At 52.9% G+C, this 20,119-nt stretch overlaps 1 protein-coding gene and 1 pseudogene across 1 annotated transcript in view; one reads left to right on the top strand and one right to left on the bottom strand.

Moving 5' to 3' along the window:
* The window catches only part of MPPED1 (metallophosphoesterase domain containing 1), a 62,633-nt gene that overhangs the window by 21,204 nt on the left and 21,310 nt on the right, over positions 1-20,119 (bottom strand). The window contains exon 3 of the mRNA XM_030320867.1: positions 3,194-3,419. Coding sequence (XP_030176727.1) covers positions 3,194-3,419 — 226 coding nt within the window. The remainder of the gene's footprint in view (positions 1-3,193; positions 3,420-20,119) is intronic.
* Positions 15,349-15,449, top strand: LOC115519571 (annotated as a pseudogene).

Here is a 20,119-nt window from a genome sequence, read left to right as displayed (position 1 = left end):
GGGAGCACCAGGATTTGGCCTCCAGCTGGCACAGGGGACCACGGGGCCCTGGCCCTGGCCCTCCACTCACCCATGAGCCCTAAGAGCAGGCTGCCAAAGGGGTTCTTCAGTGCCCAGCCCTGGGGGTGCACACAGCTGCTCTGGGGGGAAGTGGGTGGGCGCAGGGGGGCACCTGCCAGTCCCCACCTCCTGCCTGTCCTCCGTCCCACCTACTGGGTTCTGGCCAAGCGGTGTCAGAAGGTTGGCCTCTGGAGCAAAGAACAGCAATGGTGTCTCTGTTCGTGGAGAGCTTGATGGTGGGGGCACCAGGCCCGGCCGAACCCCCGACACCTTCACGACCACCGTCTGCAGGAGATGTGCTGCCACTCCCGTTTGGCAGGGAAGGGAAGTGGGGCACAGAGAGGTGAAGTGACTTGCCCAGGGTCACACAGCCCATCAAGGGTGAGGCCCAGGTTTCAGCCCAGGCAGTCTGGTTCCAAAGCCACACTATTAATTCCTACAGAACATGACATTTTTGAGAAGGGGTGTGTGTGCATGCGGGTGTGTAGGGGCAAGGGGGTGTGGGAAACACGGGGCACAGAGATGCTGTCCAGATTGGCTGGTCTGGTACCCGAAGGCCTTCCCATTGGCCCTCCTGACTCCCTCGCGGGCCTCCCGCTCCAGTCTTTCTGCCGTGCCCAGCCAGACTTCTTCTCCAAGTCTGGGCTCCGGCGGCCTGCCAGGCAGATTCAGCCACCTCCCCTCTGCTCCTGTCCTGGGCACCGAGCTCACCATGTCCTCCAGTGCCCCAGCAGTCCTCATCTGAGACCTCAGAGGCTGCGGGGAGCTCATGGGGACCAACCGCGGACACGGTGAGGACCAGAGAGATGACAGCAGGCACCTCCTGGGGCTCAGGGACGGTAGGACAGCACATGTTCCCTCTGCCCCATGAGGAGGCCTTGGCAGGATGGGACAAGGTCCTAAACCCACCCGCAGCCTCTGGCCACCAGGTGTCATGGTGTGGCGTCCAGCAGGCAGCCCAGGGGTTTCCCAGACACTGTGCTGGTAACAGCTCTCCCTGAAGTCCCTGCACCCTACAGTCCCCGTGTGCCCCCAAATCGTCCCGCAGCCTCCCTGCGTGTACTACTCTGACGGCTTCGGGCCCCGTTACCCCTCCATAACTGGGGAGGCCCTTCTCCTCCCTCATAACTCAGGTCACCTCACCTCCTCCAAGCAGCCTTCTGGGATCATGCCACACTTTCAAGGACATGTGGTCTCTCTCCACCGTGTATGGTACCCTCCTCACCCTGCCAGCACTTGGCACCCTGTGGCTATTGCCAGCTGGGCCTCTAGGGAACACTTGACCTGTCCACCCGTAGAATGGGGACAGTGAATCGGTCCTCTCAGGGCTGAGTACGAATTAGAAACAATGCTTATGAGACTTTAGCCCAGGGACCAGCTAACAGAATTTGCTCAGGAATGATTTGCTGCTGCCACTACCACCATCCCCATCATCACCACTGTAACGGCCATCCCCATCATCATCACCACCATCATCAACATCACCACCATTATCAACATGACCACCATCATCATCATCACCACCACCACCATCACCTTCATCACCATCATCACCACCATCATCAACATGACCATCATCATCACCACCATCATCACCATCAGCAGCAGCACCACCACCACCATCATCACCATCACCATCCCCATCATCACCACTATAACAGCCATCCCCATCATCATCACCACCATCATCAACATGACCATCATCACCATCAGCAGCACCATTACCATCATCATCACCATCACCTTCATTACCATCATCACCACCATCACCATCATCACCATCACCACCATCGTCATCATCACCACCATCATCAACATGACCATCATCACCATCATCATCAACATGATCATCATCACCATCATCACCACCATCACCACCATCACCATCATCACCACCATCATCAACATGACCATCATCATCACCACCATCATCACCATCAGCAGCAGCACCACCACCACCATCATCACCATCACCATCCCCATCATCACCACTATAACAGCCATCCCCATCATCATCACCACCATCATCAACATGACCATCATCATCACCACCATCACCACCATCACCATCATCACCACCATCATCAACATGACCATCATCATCACCATCATCACCATCATCACCATCACCACCATCGTCATCATCACCACCATCATCAACATGACCATCACCACCATCACCATCACCACCATCACCATCATCATCACCATCATCACCATCACCATCACCACCATCACCATCACTATCCCCATCATCACCACTATAACGGCCATCCCCATCATCATCACCACCATCATCAACATGACCATCATCACCATCAGCAGCACCATTACCATCATCATCACCATCATCACCATCACCTTCATTACCATCATCACCACCATCACCATCATCACCATCACCACCATCGTCATCATCACCACCATCATCAACATGACCATCATCACCATCATTATCACCAGGGCCCCGATGGACCCACAGACCACACACAGAAGAGTCACAACTTGTTCTCACCTTGATCCCCACCAAGACAGGGATGAGGCCTGATTGTTCTGCATGCCCGGCAGAGGGTAAGGGTCTGATGTGGACTTGTGATTAAAACGACACAGTACACCAGGTCTCTGGCCTTCCACGAAAATTCCAGCTGCCTTTCCTCGGCCTGGCTGATCAATCGTCCCCCCTCACCTATGCCTCTTGTCAGGGGACATGGCGATAGGGAGGCTCCTGGCATATAGAATGATGGTTGAAAGCATGGGTTCTGGAACCGGAGTGCCAGCTTTGCCCCCTCCCTAGCTGTGTGACACTTGGCAAGGTCCTCACCCTCTCTGTGCCTCACACTCTCACCTGGAAAACGGGGTTGATAACAGTTACCCACCTGTGTGTGAGACAGTACCGCACGGAGGACACAGCTGATATGACTACTTGCCAGTTAGATACGGGGAAACCGAGGCTCAGAGAGCAGCCGTGACCTGCCAGGGGTCACACAGCGGGTGAGGGGAGAGCCCAGATTCAGTGCCCAGCAGGGATCCGGGGCTCCCCGGTGCTTGTCCGCGCCCCACCTCCCTCCGCGTGTTCAGCCTCAGCTCCTCCAGCGCCCCCAGCCGAGGTCGGGAAGGCGCCCGGCGCACTCACCACGGGGAGCCGTAGATCCGGAAGCCCCGCACGGTGACCTCCGAGTCCTGCAGGTAGATGCAGTTGGTCAGGAGGGACTGCACGTTCTCGTAGTTCTCTGGCTTCAGCTTCGACACGGACGGGAAGTAGTAAAAGTCCTGCTTGATGAGGTCAGCCATGAACTCCTGGTCAAAGGTCAGCTCGTGGTTGCCAGCAATCACGATCTTGTACTCGTAGGGCAGGCTCCCTGCAGAGGCGGACGCAGACAGACACACAGCACATCGCTGTCGGCCTTCTGAAAGCCACGACAAGGCCCCAGGGGAGGGGGGGCAGCGGGCAGGGACAGACGACGGCCACCGGCATCCCGGGCAGAGCAGCTCCTGCCGCCCGCTCCCAGCGGGTGCCCTCGGATCAGCCCCATCATCATCCCCGCAGCCCGTCCGCCCAGGCGGCCGCTAGGGGACAGGCCACCAGACCCCAGGCCGCGGGAGGGGCCCACGCAGCTTCCTCCAGGCCTCTGAGCTGCAGCGTGCCTCGCCCCACGCTCAGGACTTGCCCGCCTCTGTTTTCTGTGTCTGGGAGACTTTTCCCCGGACAGGAGACCCTGACCTGGACCCCCAGGCCTACTCCCCCAGCCTCACGGTCCCAGGGCCCACCATGAAGTCCAAGTACAACCAAAACAAAGCTGGCTATGCGTAGCATACATTGAACCAGTAACAGGGTCCTTCTGGCCCCGCTCTGCGCAGAAGCCCAGGCAGAAGCCCACGCCATACCTCCTGCCTGTCCTCTGGGGCCCCACCTGGCAGATGCCCTAAGCAGGTGTGGGGGCTGCCTCCCAGATGCTTCCAGCGCAGCTGCCCCCCCCCCCACCGGCACAACCCCGTGGACTCAGTAAACCGCCACCCACCCCCAGCCCCCACCGCTCCCCAGAGCCAGCCTGGCCCCAGGCTCGGGGCCCTCTGACTCCCCATCTCCCACCAGCCTCAGCTGCCGGGCTCGCCGGGCCTGGAGAAAGAGTCGTGATGGCACCCGTGGGCCCTGATTTGGATGAAAAATGAAAAGCTGAAGGTGAACCAACCCGGAGGCCCACGCCCTTCTCGCGGCCCCTCCCGGCGGGGCGGGTCCTGTGGGTCGGGCGAGCACTAGGGGTTCGTGAACACAGCAGCCCAGCTCGGGGCCTCGGATAGGAGTGTCCAGGCAGGCAAGTGGTGACATTCCATGGCCACTGCACAGAGAAGCAGTCGTGGCCATCGGAAGGAACTTCTAAATGACCTGACTCTGGTTTCTGAAGGAGCCACAGCGACAACAGGGGCACTAAGCTTTACCATCACCTGCGTCAGCAAGAGAGTCACTTCACTTGTCCCGAATTCTTCAGCATAAATGACTAGCTCACGTGATCCCAGAGGGTTGCCGGAGCACGTACATTGCGCCGGGCACCCACCACGTCCATGGTGCCGATGTAGAAACTGAGGCGCAGGGGACACCCGGGTGGAGGACGTGTGGCCTGGGGGTGGCAGAGCTGGACTCTGAGCCAGCCCCGCGTGGCCCCTGACACTTTCCACCTGCTTGGGGAGAGCCCAGGAGAGCGCCCCAACAAGCCCAGGTCACAGAGCTGTGTCCCAGCACACCGAAGGCCACGGCCACGCCTCTGGCTCTGGCCTTCTGTCCTGGCGCCCCAAGGTGATGCGAAAGGGCACCCTCCCAGGGGTCCTCAACCCCCCCTGGCTCCTGGCACACGGAGAAGACTGTCTGGCTGGTGGAGACCCCTCCCTCACAGTGCATCTTCTCTGATCCCGGGTGACCGTGACCCTCACAAGAGCAGACACAGGGTAAAGTGCTTAGTTTTGGGGCTAGCTGACCTCGGCTCAAATCCCGGCTCCATCAACCATCATCTGAGCAAGTCACTTAACCTCTCTGAGCCTCAGTTTCCCCTCTGATCAAGGTGGGTGTGCCTGGGGAATGCCCCTTCCTGGGGGCTAAGGATCTCTGTGCCTCCCCCCCGCCCAGGCTCCACAGAGTTCCTTCCCTGTGACTGGCTCCCCAGGGGGGAACAAAGTCCAGGAACAGCAGGGCCTTCCCACCCTTGACTGTGACATGAAACCCTATGTCCTCTGCTGAGTGTTTTGTCATGAACCCAATTCCAAAAATGCTCCAAATCCTAAGGATTATTTGCCTTGAGAACTGACACCCTCAATGTTGGATCACATGTGGTCGACCTGTGGTCAGATCCGACTTCCCATAGGCCTTTTAGGGAGAAGTGTGTCTGCCCAGGCCTGTGTGAGCTCCAGAAAGGGGCAGAGTGAGTCTCATGGCAGACAATAAATCACCATCATAATGAACAATAACAATGTTTCAGGGACTGTACCTACAATTATTATATTCTAATCGCGAGGAAACAGAACAGTCCAGAACCCGGTTAGAAACTTCCTTCTCCACATCCCCACCCCACCCCGGAAACTGGGACACACAAATCCCGTCTAGCTTTGAGCTCTGTGACTGTTCGAAGGCCACCTGATTCCCAGCACAGCCACGGGGGCCGGGAAGAGGGGAAGCCAGAAGTGTTTTCTGAAAAACTGGCAGAAAACCACAATCTGCTCACACTTCTCACCAGCCACCCCAGAATTCTTCACAAGCTTGAGAAAAGAGTGTTTTCTCCTCTTCGGTGTTTCTCAACTCGGGGAGGCCCCGAGACAATGACAGACCCGGCTCTGTCACTAACCAGCTGTGTGCCTCAGTTTCCTCACCTGTACGGTGGGAAGAAGAATGCCGACCTCGCAAAACTGTTCTGGGATTTCAGAAGGGACGGAACAGAGATCACAACACAGGATACTCTCATGATATTCACAGGCAGCTTTCCCGGGGCCAGAGTTTGCAGGCCAGACCTGCCCACAGACGCATGTTGTTTGGCGTAACTTTTTTACTTGAATTTGTTGCCAACATAAAACACACACACACACACACACACACACACACACACACACACACCTCGAAAAACTCCCAGTAAAATGCCATTCTTTGTTTTCTAACAGTCGATCAACCGATTTGCACATTTCATGATCCTGGCCCAGTCAGATGCTACGGATCTGTGCCTCCCTTAGGCAGGAAGTAGATGTCAGTTTGCCCCAGTCCCTACGCTCAGCCCACGTCACTCATTGGAAGTCCTGCCCACTCCCGGCAGGCACCTGGCTCCTGGCCCTTGCCGCATCCCTGGAGACTTGCAGAGAACAGGCCTGGCCCTTGTCCCTCAGTGCCACCAGTCAGGCGGGGGACGGGCTCTCCAGGCCCTCTGCCTCCCCACCTACTTTTATCACGGCCCACCCTGCTGGGCCGGCCCAGGGGTGCCGACTATCTGCTTGTGTTGGCCTCACTCCCCTCGTGCCCGGCGGGTCCCGGTAGAAGTCTGGCGAAGGAAGCACCACAGGGTGACGGGGGGCAGAGAACCTCGGTGGCCCTGCTCCAGCTGCCAGCAGGGAGGGAGGAGGTTCGCAGGGGCCTGAGCAGCTGGGGAAAGGCTGGTCCCTCTGATCCCCCGGAACCTTCCGAGACACACTCTGTAGCTACGGCTCTGAGGCCAAGAACCTGCCCAGGTCCCACAGCAGGTGAGCAGGGGAGGTGACACCGGGTGTCGGTCCAGCTGACCCCACGCCTCTGGGTCAGCGGCTCCTGATTCCTTCAAGGCCACCAGGCCGCAGAGTCAGCTGGGGGCCCTCACGGAGCCCCTCCCCACCCTGCAGTCGGGGGACAAGACGTGGACCCAGCCTGCCACCTTCAAGCTCGGATTCTCTACGTTTCCGCCTCACGTCACCCGTCCATCCCACCGTCCCACCTCGGCGTCGCCCCGGCCGGGGGAGCCCGAGCCACACTCACGTATTTATGTCATGTCTCCGACTTGGGGGTGTTCCTTAAGCAAATTAACAAATTACTCCAACTGCACGGTTTATCTCCGCGGCTCCCGACTACCGGGGATCGGGGAGTGAGCACGAAGCTGTCAGCTCTCCCCTCGTCCTCCCACCTCAGCAGAGGAGGGAACTGAGGCTTCTCCCCTCCCAGGGAAGAGTGGGTCGGAGATGGGGGGGACAAGGCTCCTGTACACAAAGCCAGGTGGGGAAAGGAGCCACGAGAGGCTGCACGATACCCTCAAATCCCGACCGGGCTCTCCCTTCCTGGCAAAGCGGGCACCGTGCCCCTCTGAGCTGGAGGCCCAGCCACAGACACATCTGTCTGGATGGCCACCTGAACCTGGCAATTCGCCAGCTGTGTATGACGTTCACAGACGCTCAAGTGTAGGTATCCCCATTTTGCATCTGGGAAAAGCCGGGCTCGGCGAGGTTGCCTAAGTTTACACAAATCAATAATAAAGTGACTCGTCACCACAGAGGACGCTGGACACGTGACAGACCCTGTGGCTCGGCCTCATCAAACCTCATCTTGACCTGGCCCCCCAAACTATCGTGCGCACTGCCTTCTCCAGATGGACCTGCTCTCTCGCTAGGGGAGCCAGAACCAAGGCTCTGGAACAGCCTGACCATCCTGGAGGAGTGCGGAGAAGTCCCCTCCTCTGTTCTAGACCTGCTACCTCTGTTGTTACAGCCTGAGGCTGCATTAGCTTTCAGGTGGTCACATCATCCTGCAGCTCTTACAACCTGACCGGATAAAACGCCCAATGACCAATCATGACAGGCTTTCTTGCGTGGCGTCAGCTCCCCCCTCTTTATCTGTGCAGTGAAGGAGGGGGGCGTTTAGGGACTGATTAATCTGCAGGGGCTTTGTGGGTAAAAAGACGTGATGAATACAAAGTCGTCAGCACACAGAGGAAATTAATGCTCTTCCCTTTGTCCCTTCTTGCTGCTGTCCCTCCTGGCAGCAAAGAAGTGGGCTGGCATGCAGGGGGGGCCTCCCCGGCGCCTGACAAGGTGCCAGAGGTACCTGAACCGCGAGAGGGAGGTGTCCTCCGGGCAGGTGTCGGGGCGGCCGTGCTGGCCTGGTGAAGAGAGGGGACAGGTGGGTCCAAGTGCTTTTCCCTACTCACCTCCCCTCATCAGCCCGACAGAAGCAAAGAATCCAGTCAGCCTATCCCAAAAGCCCATCAAGCCACACACTCGCTTCCTTCCCTGGGGCCTGTTGTAACACCACCCCAAGCCCTGGTCAGCTGTCCACAAGCTCTGATCCAGCAGGAGCCCTGTTCTAGACCCTGGTGAGACACCGTCGGGGACCCTCTGGGGAACAAGACTGAGTCACGAGGTCAGTCCCAGTCGGGACTAGTCAACACCGCTTAGTGGACAGAGGAGGCGACTGAAGTTCAGAGAGGGGAAGGCGACTGCCTGAGGTCACACAGCGAGACAGCGGACGGCCGGGGTTTGCACCTCGAGGCTGCCAACCAGCAGCCAAACCAGCCTCTGGGGCCACGTGCCCGATAAGCTGTGGACTTTGAGAGAAGCGGAGCGTGGCCTCGAGGGGCAGGTTAGATCGGGGGCCAACCCGATCTCTGAGAAGCCCCAAGTCCTCCTGGAAACCAGCCCTATTTCCCCCGCCTCCAGGACTGTGGGACACTGTCATACCTTTATATGCTGCACAACAACGTTCGACCATCTTCCCCAAATGCTTCCTTTCCTCCGGGCAGATGATTTAAGACCCTGGCATTTGCTAGTCATGGGGGTAAAAAGACCATTAGGTACGAATCAGCTGAGCACCGGTGGACGACCGTCCTGGTTTAACTTTCCATTTGCCGTATATACCCAAATAGAAACGCATCCACGTACAGAAGCCACACGGAGCAAGCGTGCGCGGCGTTTGGGGCTCGCGGAGGGACACCCATCAAAACCGCCGCTTCTTGCGCTTCCAAGCTTACGCTCCTTCCGAAAGGTTACGATTCTTTATCGCTAACACTTACCCATCCCGTTGAACAGAAAGTGTTGCCTCCAAACTGCGTCATCTGTTAAATTCAACAAGATATGTGCACGCTTCTCTGTAATCTATGCCATTCCCGGAGTGGCGCATTGAGCCCGGCGGAGTTTTAGAGCGCTCTAAATGCGGCAACAATCAGGAAAATGCCCACTTACGGCTTTTCCCGCCCATTCCCATCTCACGGAACACAGCAGAGGGGGATGGAATAAAGAGACGGCGTAACGATCTCTGATTGCATTTTGTCAGTTCTGTGTTTAAACACTTGCCAACGTCTGGGAGACTCGCGTTAGCAGGCTTCTCGGTACGGCGCCCGGTCTAGAACAACACCGGGATAGGGCAGGCTCCCCAACTCAGCTTTGAGCCCCCCCACCGTGGGTCTCGACACAGCTCGGCGCGTTAATGCCGGTGATGGAATCACACAGCCAAGCACACACGGAGGACGCGGGCTGGCAATTCGAGGAGACGGGGAATTCTCCAGAACTGACTGGAGAGGTCTGCAGACGCGTGCCTGGGCCAGTGGCCAGAGCCGAGGCACAGGAACACGCACATGGGCTGTGCCTGCAAAATTTGTTTCTTGCTGCCCTGCTGTGAGCATTTTCCGGTGCTAGGCAGTGTAATAGGCAATTTACATTCAGTGCTTCTAGACGCTCCTACCTCCCCAGGTGAGAGGCAGTAAAGCACAGTGGTTAGGGCTGCACGCCGCAGAGCCAGAAACGCCTGAATCCCTTTTCCACCTACTGGCTGTCTGGCCTGGGGTGAAAACTCTTACTTCTTGGAGCCTCAGTATCCTCATCTATAAGAAGAATGCTTAGGATTCTTGCAACAATCACCGTAGGAAGACGTGTAAAGGTTTGTTTTAATCAGGTATAGTAAGACACGCACACATGGAAATGACTGTCGTGAGTAAGGAAGTCTATACTCGCAGATCCCTAGACACAGGTGGCTTTCAGGGCCACACCCGGCCACACGGGGAAGCCAGGGTCGGTCAGGAGGCAGAGGAAGTAAAAAAGAAACCTGGACTGGAGCCTTTGTTGTGGTTTCCGAGGGAAAAGACAGGGGAAGCAGGGGAAGCAAGTTTAGGATTGGCTAGTTTGAAAGATTCTGGCAGGCCCTGGGGGACAGGGGCTGCCCCTAGGGTGACTGGGTCAGGGGAGAGGGGGCTGAGAGCATGAGGGCCTATAGAGGAGGCAGTGGGGGGTGGGCAGGGGCTCTGGGTTGGTTGGTTTGTATATGAAAGGCATGCTCAGGGGTGCCTGGGGGGCTCAGTCGATTAAGTGTCCAGTTTCAGCTCAGGTCATGATCTCACGGTTTGTGGGTTTGAGCCCCACGTCGGGCTCTGTGCTGACAGCTCAGAGCCTGGAGCCTACTTCACATTCTGTGTCTCCCTCTCTCTCTACCCCTCCCCTACTCATGCTCCCTCTGTCTCTCTCTCTCAAAAATGAATAAACATTAAAAGAAAATTTTTTAAAAAAGGAAAAAGAAAGGCACGCTCAAAAGTGGGTCCTTCACTATCTCTAGAATCACTTACCTCTGGGAGGACCCTCCCTCCGGGCTCAGCAAGGCCCCAAGATGTCAAAGCATCAGAATACAGAAGATTACAGGCACGTGAATACAAGCCAGATAACAGCACGACCACTGCCTTCCAGGGCCGTGAGGAGGAGCAAACACTGTGGTCTACGACGCGGTCCAGAAATGTTCGCCGGGAAGGTCAAGATGAAAAAAGGAGGCTAGGGAGGTCAGGTCACCTGCCTGGCGTCACGCTGGCAGGCCGGCCTGCCCAGAGCTGGGTGTGGAGACACCCAGGGCGGGAAGGACGCGTCCCAGGACCGCAGGCGCCGCGGGGACCCTCAGGCGGACCCCCAGGCGGACCCCAGCCTGCCCGGCCCGCGTGGTCCAGCGTTTGCGAGGGTTCGGGATCCACAACTCAGCACTGGCCCCCATATTTAAAAGGCAAATGCAGTTTTTCCTCTGTTCCATCCTAACAGCCAAAATGCTTAACTTCCAAACATTTGTTTTTCCTGGGAGATGTTTTAAAAACGGGAATATTCAGTCCTAAGCCTCTTTAAGTGCTTGTTGGTTACTGCAGAGCACAGGTGACTTGAGACTGCAAAGGACAACCGAAGAGTTTCTTGTTTTTCCTCCCCAGAACGAGAGCGAATGCAGCCAGAAAGGTCTCACAGGAACCTCCCCGGAAGTCCCAGCCAGGAAGAACGCACTTGCACAAAGGTGTTCAGCAAACGCCCGGGCCTCAGCCGGGGACCAAGCTGGTAAGGCCTGGCGCTTGAGGCTATGGCGCCCCCTCCAGGCCAGGCCCTGTCAGTGCTCTGACCTCACCTTGTACGACACCCCCAGCCCTGCCCTGCCCTGCCCTGCCCGAGCGCCCCTGGGATGCCGAAGGCCTCCGGACATTTGCTCCTGCTGTCCCATCCACCCAGGACCCCCTCCTCGCCCTTCCTTCTGAGGCCACTCCAATCCCGCTCACCCTACACAGTCAGCCCAACTGCCGCTTCCTCCAAGAGGCCTGCCAGGAACACCCTCTTGCTCCCAACCAGGGCAGGGGAATGGGGGTTCCCCAACGCCCAGGGCTCCCAGCCCTGTTCAGCCGGTGCTCTCGTATCCCCCACCAGCCTGGGCACCCTGCCAGGGACCTGCCCGGCACGGGACTAGTACAGGCAGGTAGATCGTCACACACATTCACTGAACCCACAAGGTGTCATCATCCACGTAGGGCAGATGATGAGGCTCAGAGGGGTCAATGGCTCACCTAAGGCCTCCCAACCAATCCTCTAAGGATGTTCTAGAAGGCTAAGCTAATTACCATGAATGGGACTAACGGTCGTTAAGGCGCAGACCAGCCTATCACGTGGCGGCCTCCACAAGTCGTGGTGTTCACTCAACAGACGTCAGGAGTCCGTGGGCACCAAGGCCCAGGGCGGGGCCGTGGGAAGGGCCCCGGACTGGAGGCCAGGAGGCCTAGGTTCGGCCTCAGCTCTGCCTCAACCTCACCAGACCCGGGCTGAGGCCTGAGACCCCTTCTCTTCCATGACGAGGTGACGTGCAGGTCTTGAACCCTGCGAGCCCTTTCAGCTGAGACCTGCCAGGCGGGTGCGGGAGCGAGGCTGGGGTGGGAGCTCCCCAGGGGGGTGTCACAGGGTAAGACAGCAGGACCAAACGGGCACTTGCACAGCACGGGCATTTGCAAGGCCCACGTTCCTCTCCTTGCTGCTGACATCCCATGAAATCAACGGTAAAGGAATCAAAAAGGCACGACCCTCCAAAGGTTTGGGAGTTGGAGGGACAGACGAGTGGACTGGCCTGGCTGAGCAGACAAAACTGAAACCAAAGTCTTGGGAGGGCGTTGGGGAGAGGCCGGGAGGGGAGGGGAGGGGAGGGGACCCCAGGAAGCAGACCCGGCTGTGGCCAGAGTCCCAGGCAGCTCTGGGATGCAGACCCAGGTGTGTGGTCTGACCTAGCACCCGTGGGAGCAGGTGGGGCTGGGGCTCTCTCTTAACACACGCATTCAGCCCACCCGCCCCTCCCTCCCTCCCAATCTCCACAGAAAGAGGGAGTTTAGTCTCAAGGGAAAACAAACAGCTCAGAAGAATCTCATTTAGGGACCATCAGGCCCCAGGGAAGATGGACAGCAAGGTAGGGGCTGAACCAGAGGAAGACGCACTGAAAGCATAGACGTGGGGACTTTGGAGAGCCCAGGCCCCTTCCCCACTCAGCTCTCAAATTCCGGGAGCCAGGCTTGCAAAGAGGGAACCCCTCTCTGGGGAAAAAGACAGGGCATAGGGGGTTCCCCCAAAGAGCTGGCCGGGTCCCCGTCACGGCAAGCCACTGCCCTGCACGCACAGCTCTCAGACGCATAAACACACAGGACCGCCAGACCTCGGAGGAAAACCTTCAGGCTGAACACAGCTAGAGACCAAAACGACCGGAGAAAAGGAAATTGGGGAAAATGGGGCTGGCACAGGAGAAATGACTTAGTATATAATTAACGCCCTTGGTGAGATAATAGAAGATAGGGCACCCGTGAAGTTCTACCAGGGTGTCCTTCACAAAAGAAAGAAAATCTTAGCAGAGTTTCTCAAATTTGGGCACAGAGCGGGAAGATAAATTTGAGAAACTCTCCCAGAGACAGAAACAGAAAGACAGGGACCTGAGTACCAGGCGAGAAAAGATACAAAAATCAGTTGTATGAGTTGTAGAGGGAGACATCAGAGATAAAAGAGAAGAGGGAGATTTTAAAAAATATAATAATATGAGAAAATGTCCCAGATTAAAGGACAAAGTTTGTTCCATTAAAAAGGCTGCACAAGGGGCGCCTGGGGGGCTCAGTCGGTTAAACGTCCGACTCTGGCTCAGGCCAAGATCTCACGGTTCATGGGTTCAAGCCCTGCAGCGGGCTCTGTGCTGACAGCTCGGAGCCTGGAGCCTGCTTCAGATTCTGTGTCTCCCTCTGGCTCAAAATTTAAAAAAATAAATAATTTTTTTTTAATTAATGTTTTTTTTTTTATTTTTGAGAGAGAAAGAGACAGAGCATAAGCAGGGGAGGGGCAGAGAGAGAGGGAGACACGGAATCCAAAGCAGGCTCCAGGCTCCGAGCCGTCAGCACAGAGCCCGACGCGGGGCTCGAACTCACGGACCGTGAGATCATGACCTGAGCCGAAGCCGGGCGCTCAACCGACTGAGCCACCCAGGTGCCCCCAAAATTCTTTTAAGTTTAAAAGGCTGCCTGAGTACCCAGAAAACATAAATGAGAAGATACCCACACCCAAGGCACACCACCCAGAAACAAGACAGCTCGGATCCTAAGGATGGGGTATCCCAACAAGAATGGGGTACGGGAAGCTACAAGAAAGTTTTTGGAGTCATGCTTTTCAAATTCTGAGGGGAAATGGTGTGCTGCCTGTAATCCTACAGCTGGGCCAACTATCAGTTAAGACCGAGGCCGGAATAAGCACTTTTTCTGACATGCGGCTTTGCCAAATTTTATGTCTGCCGCACTCCTTCTCGGAAGAGCCACCAGAGGATGCGGTCCCCCAACGGGAGGGAGTAAAGCAAGAAAAGGGAAGCCATGGGATGCTGTAGGTAGGGGCTCCAGGACAGAAGAAAGGCGGAGGGAGACTTCAGGATGATGGAAGTGTGCAGGCCCAACTGTCCAGGCCGGGGCAGTCATCAGAGGCTCAAGGGAAAAAGAGCCTGAAAATGGCTTAGCGTGGCCCGCTCCTCAGCTGAGGGGCATTTAAAACTCGGCAGGACACGGGGATGACCCACGATGGGTACACAGGAAAACAAGCAAGAAAACAAAACAATTAACTACTTTAGGAAAAACAGTAAGTTGCACAACAAATAGTGAACCTAAAACTGCCTTAAAACGCTATTAAAAGGACAGGAGAAGAGGGGCGCCTCGGTGGCTCAGTTAAGTGACCGACTCTTGATTTCAGCTCAAGTCGTGATCTCACAGCTCATGAATTCAAGCTCCACATCCAGCCCTGTGCTGATGGCGCAGAGCCTGCTTGGGATTCTCTCTCTCCCTCTCTCTCTCTGCTCTTCCCCCACTCACATGCTCTCTCTCTCTCTCTCTCTCTCTCTCTCTCTCAAAATAAGTAAATAAACTTAAAAAAGGACAGAAGAGATGTGTGTATACGAGTGGAGAGGCTAAGTCTAAATCGCCATTTTTTAATTTTAAGAAATTAAAAAGTAACATCAAAAATTGAAAAAGGAGGGGCGCCTGGGTGGCTCAGTGGTTAAGCGTCCGACTTCGGCTCAGGTCATGATCTCGAAGTTTGTGAGTTCGAGCCCCGTGTTGGGCTCCGGGCTGACAGCTCGGAGCCTGGAGCCTGCTTCGGATTCTGTGTCTCCCTCTCTCTCTGCCCCTCCCCCACTCACACTCCGTCTCTGTCTCTCTCAAAAATAAATAAGCATAAATATATGTATATATATATATAAATTAAAAAATAAAAAATAGCAATAAAAGTTGTTACTTAGAGGCACCTGGCAATAAAAGCCACCAGATCTAAATGGGAAATGGAAATCGAGACTGCAGGTAAGCCTCACGGCACACTGTGACTAAGTGTGTGTGCGTATTGCCTTAACACAAATACGACTTTAATTAAATAAGAAGGCAACAGGAGGCCGGGCACCCCTTGACCACTTCCTAGTTCTCCCCAGGGGCAGCCTGGCCTCTCAGTTGCTCTGCCTGTTGTTCCAAACCTAGAACCAAATCAAACCAAAACATAGTTAAGACCAACTAAAAGACAAAACAGGTGCTCGCTTCGGCAGCACGCACACTAAAACTGGAACGACACGGGGAAGATTAGCGCGGCCCCCGGGCAAGGACGACACACAAAGTCGTGAAGCCATTGTTGCGCTGTATGCTAACTAACATGGACGTAAACGAAAAAAATAAAAAAACAAAAAGACATTAAAAAAAAAAAAGACAAAACAGGCAGAAAATCTTAACTGGTTGATTCCTCTGATATTCTGAGCATCTAAGTGCTGGGATGACTCTGGCAGCAGGTTCCACAGCAGGTGATCTGGCCAAGCAGCTCCTTCCCCCCCCCCCCCCCCCGCAGGTCAGGCAGCCATTAATGACGTCACAGCTGTCACCTGCTGAGAGCCTGAGACAAGCCCCCTCATCCCTGTTTGTCACTCACAATAACAGCCTCACAAAATGGGCACCATGTTTGACAGATATAGAAACTGGGGCTCAGTGCGGTTACAAAACTACACAATTGATAAGCAGAGAAGTGAACGTCCCCCTCTCTGTCACAATCAACACGTATTACACGTGCCAGAGTTTTTTAAATCAAATATTCCTCCAAAAAAAGACTATTGCCATATATTTAAGTCCTCACAAGGTCGCTCCTGTTATGAGGAGCTCTGAATGACTTTATTTCAAATAGCACAATGCTTTGGAGAAGATCTTGTGGACACTGTAAACAGCCTTTGAGGACAATTTTAAAAGCAGTATAGACGTTAGAACAAATTAAATGAACGCAGCAAAAACGCAGAATACAAAAACCAGGTGCAAAAACTCAGTTGTCTTTCTATCCACTAACAATCAATCCAAAAATAATCCCATTTGCAATAGCATCCAAAAGAACAAAACACTTAGGAATTAGCTTAACCAGAGGAAAAAGATTTGTATGTTGAAAACTACAAAGCATTTGGTGAAAGAGACTTAAGAAGTCGCCAAGAGATAAAAAGGCATCCCATGTTCATGAATTGGAAAGCTTCATATTGTTAAGATATCAATACTACCCAAAGCAATCTACAGACTCAATGCAATCCCTACCAAAATCCCAATGACGTTTCTTGCAGAAGTAGAAAACCCATCCTAAAATTCATATGGAATCTCAAGGGACCCTGAATAGCCAAAATAATCTTGAAAAAGAAAAACAAAGTTGGAAGCCAAACATTTCCTGATTTCATAACTGACTAAAAAGCTACAGTAATTAAACAGTATGGTACCAACATAAATACAGACATCTATCAATGGAATAGAATAGACAGCCCAGAAATAAATTTTCACATATATGGTCAAATGATTTTCAACAAACGTGCCAAGACCACTCAGTCGGGGGAAACAACAGTCTTCCCAACATGTGGTTCTGGGAAAACTGGCTATCTGCATGCGAAAGAACAAAGGTGGACTCTTACCTTACACTACATACAAAAATTAACTCAAAATGCAACAAAAACCTAAAAGAGCTAAAATTACAAAATCCTCAAAAGAAAACAGGGCAACGCTTCATGACATTAGATTTGCCAATTGATTTCTTGAATACAACACCAAAGGTACAGACAACAAGAAAAAAAATAACTTCTAAATTTAAAACTTCTGTATATCACAGGACACCATCAACAGAGTGAAAAGGCAGCCCACAAAATGGGGGGGGGAGAATATTTGCAAATAATATTTCTAAATTTTTTTAATGTTTATTTATTTTTGAGAGAGAGAGAAAGAGAGAGAGGAGGGGCAAAGAGGGAGAGGGAGCAGGCTCCAGGCTCTGAACTGTCAGCACAGAGCCCGACGTGGGTATCTAGAACATATAAAGAACTCTGGAACTCAACAGCAAGAAAAACGTGGGCAAAGGACTTGAAAAAAACACTTCTCCAAGGAAGACATACAAATGGCCAATGAGCACATCTGTTAGGATGGCTATTACAAAATACACACACACACACACACACACACACACACACACACACACAACAGAAAACAACAGGTATGGGTGAAGATGTGGAGAAATGGGAACCATTGGGCACTGTTGGCGGGAATATAAAATGGAGCAGTCACTATGGAAAACAGGATGGCGATTCTCTGAAAAATTAAAGATCACAGAACTAGCATACGGTTCAGCAATTCCACTTCTGGGCATATGCCCCAAAGAACTGAAATCAGGGTCTCAGAGAGATATTTGCTTATCCACGTTCGTAACAGCATTATTCACAGTAGCCAAAATGTGGATACAACTCAAGTGTCCATTGATAGATGAACAGATAAATACAATATGGTATATCCACACCATGGAATACTGTTCAGCCTTAAAAAGGAAGGATGTTCATTCCGACACACGCGTGAACCTTGAAGACATGTTCAGTGAAATAAGGTGGTCACCAAAGGGCAAACACTGTGTGATTCTACTTATATGAGGTACCTGGACTAATCGAATTCATAGAGACAGAAAGTAGAATCGTAGCTGCCTGAGGCTGGGGGAGGGAAGGGAATATGGGGATTTATCGTCTAATAGGTATGGAGTTTCAATTTTACAAAATGAGAAAGTTCTGGAAACAGATGGTGGTCATGGTTGCACAGCACTGTGAATGTCCTTAATGCCACTGAACTGTACACGTTCTTTAAAAAATGTTAAAATGATAAGTATTATGTATATTTTACCACAATTTTTTTTTAATCTCAGAAGAAAAACACCAAGGACCCTGAATCCCAAACAACTAGAATTATGAGCAGGTAGAACCATAGGTTCTTGGGAACTCAGAATGCTAGAAATGGGGTTTTCAGAACTTTAGAACCCAATCATTCTAATCGTAGATACAAACAATTTTAGAATTTCAGAGGTCATCATGGTTTAGAGGTGAAAAGGCTAAGTGGCCATCCAGAACCTTGGCCCCCTCATCATCACCCCCTCTACCCCCCGCATCAAAAAGTCCTAGCTGAGAAGTTTTGGTACAAGAAGCCTCCGCCTTACCTGCGTAACCATTCCCAACACAGATTTCACCTAGGGTTTGACAGCCTGGATTAAAGGCATGGCTACTGGGTCAGATACCTGGTCCTTTCCAAAAGGTTCCACAGGTGCCTTCTGGCTATAAACAACCCTTTTAAAGAGGGGAAAATATGGCCCAAAGCAATGTTCTTTGCTGTAGCCACTGAAATAGGTATTCGAAAATGACGAAGGCTAAAGGTTCCTATTTTTAAAGTATTTCTTCATAAAACCAAGCATTTTGAAGCTAAAAAGACATTTTGGTTGTTAAGATGCACTAAAGTAGAATCAGCCTGCCACCTCTATTTATTCATTCTTGGATTCCACAATCCTTCTCCTTGGCCCTAATAAGTGCTGAGGACTGGGAACAGAGACGTCCCAACACAGCCCCTTCTCCTGCCCTCCAGTGTGGGAAAGATACAGGCAAATAATTTGGGATCTGTAGTAGGGGTGATACCAAGTCATAGGGGACGATACAGCACTAAGTTTTCCTTTCCCTGACTAGGAGCAAGGGAGGGGCTCTGAAACGGTGGGTGAGAGAGATAATCATAGAAATAGGTATCACAGATGAATAGAGTAGAATGAATAGGTTCCCAGGGTAGAGGGGCATCCTAGGAAGAGCCCCTCACACAAGCAAATGCTTGGAGGTGAGAAAATCCACCTGCTAGGTGGTTGTCAATTGCTCAGAAGCCCAGGGTGGGCAAAGTGGGTGGAAGCAGGCCTGGGAGGGACAATTGGGATCACAACCACAGTGGGCCTCCCCTACGAGGCAAAAGTCTGGACTTTACCCAGGACACAGCAAGGAATCAGTGAGGAGTGCTAAGCAGGAAGGGGACAGAGCTGGATCAATGAACACAAACTATTCTTTAGAACACCAATCTGACAAATGTTAGTCTGGAAAGTGACTATTTGGAGAGGTTGGGACATTACCAAAGAAAGCCCCGTTTTGTCAGCTTGATGCTTCCCCTTCAGTGTCGTGGCTGTCAAACGAGCCCAGAATTAGCTCCAGACGGCCTTCGGTGAGTCTCAGATCTTCATTTGCATCGTGCACACTCAGAAAGGTGTGAAATTCGTCTTCTTCTTAAGAGAAATCAAAAAAACAAACCTATACGCTTAAAAAAAATCTGCTTTCCTTTTAAAACAAATTTCAAAGAACTAAATCCTAACTCTTAAACATCCGATTGTAAAAAAAAAAAAAAAAGGCGGCATCCTTGGAGATATTAATAATAACAATTAAGGCTGCCATCAGCTTAGTATCTACTTCGTGCCAGGCACTTTAGATGCATTCATAAAATAGCTACAACAAAAATAGGAGCTGAGGAGCACTTGGGTGGCTCAGTCGGTTGAGTGTCTGACTCTTGATTTCGGCTCAGATCATGATCCCAGGGTCATCGGATTGAGCCCTATGTGGGACTCTGTGCTGAACGTGCAGCTGCTTGAGATTCTCTCCCCTCTCCTCTCTCTCTCAAAGTAAAAAAAAAGTAGCTGAATATATGATGTGATTATCCTGTGCCAGGTCCCATGTTGAGCCCAGATCACCCCCTGCCTTACTGAGCTCTATCAAGATTAGATCCCTTTTACACAGGAGCAAACTGAGGCTCAGAGAGAAGACGTAACATGCCCATGGGAAGAGTGGAGCCAGGATCCAAACCCATGGGATCTCTCCGGACCCACATGCTTAACTAAGCAGGATCCCAACGGCAATGCCTTACTCAATCCTCACAATAGCTCTACAAAGAAAGGGCATCATCCTATCTGGTACCTCACTTTTGGGTGAATACCTGAGGCAGAAGAGTAATAACTACGTCAAGGT

The sequence above is a fragment of the Lynx canadensis genome, chromosome B4 (genome assembly GCF_007474595.2).
Source record: "Lynx canadensis isolate LIC74 chromosome B4, mLynCan4.pri.v2, whole genome shotgun sequence".
NCBI lineage: Eukaryota > Metazoa > Chordata > Mammalia > Carnivora > Felidae > Lynx > Lynx canadensis.
Note: the sequence above shows the minus strand (reverse complement) of the source record. Positions and strands in the feature narration are given on the sequence as shown.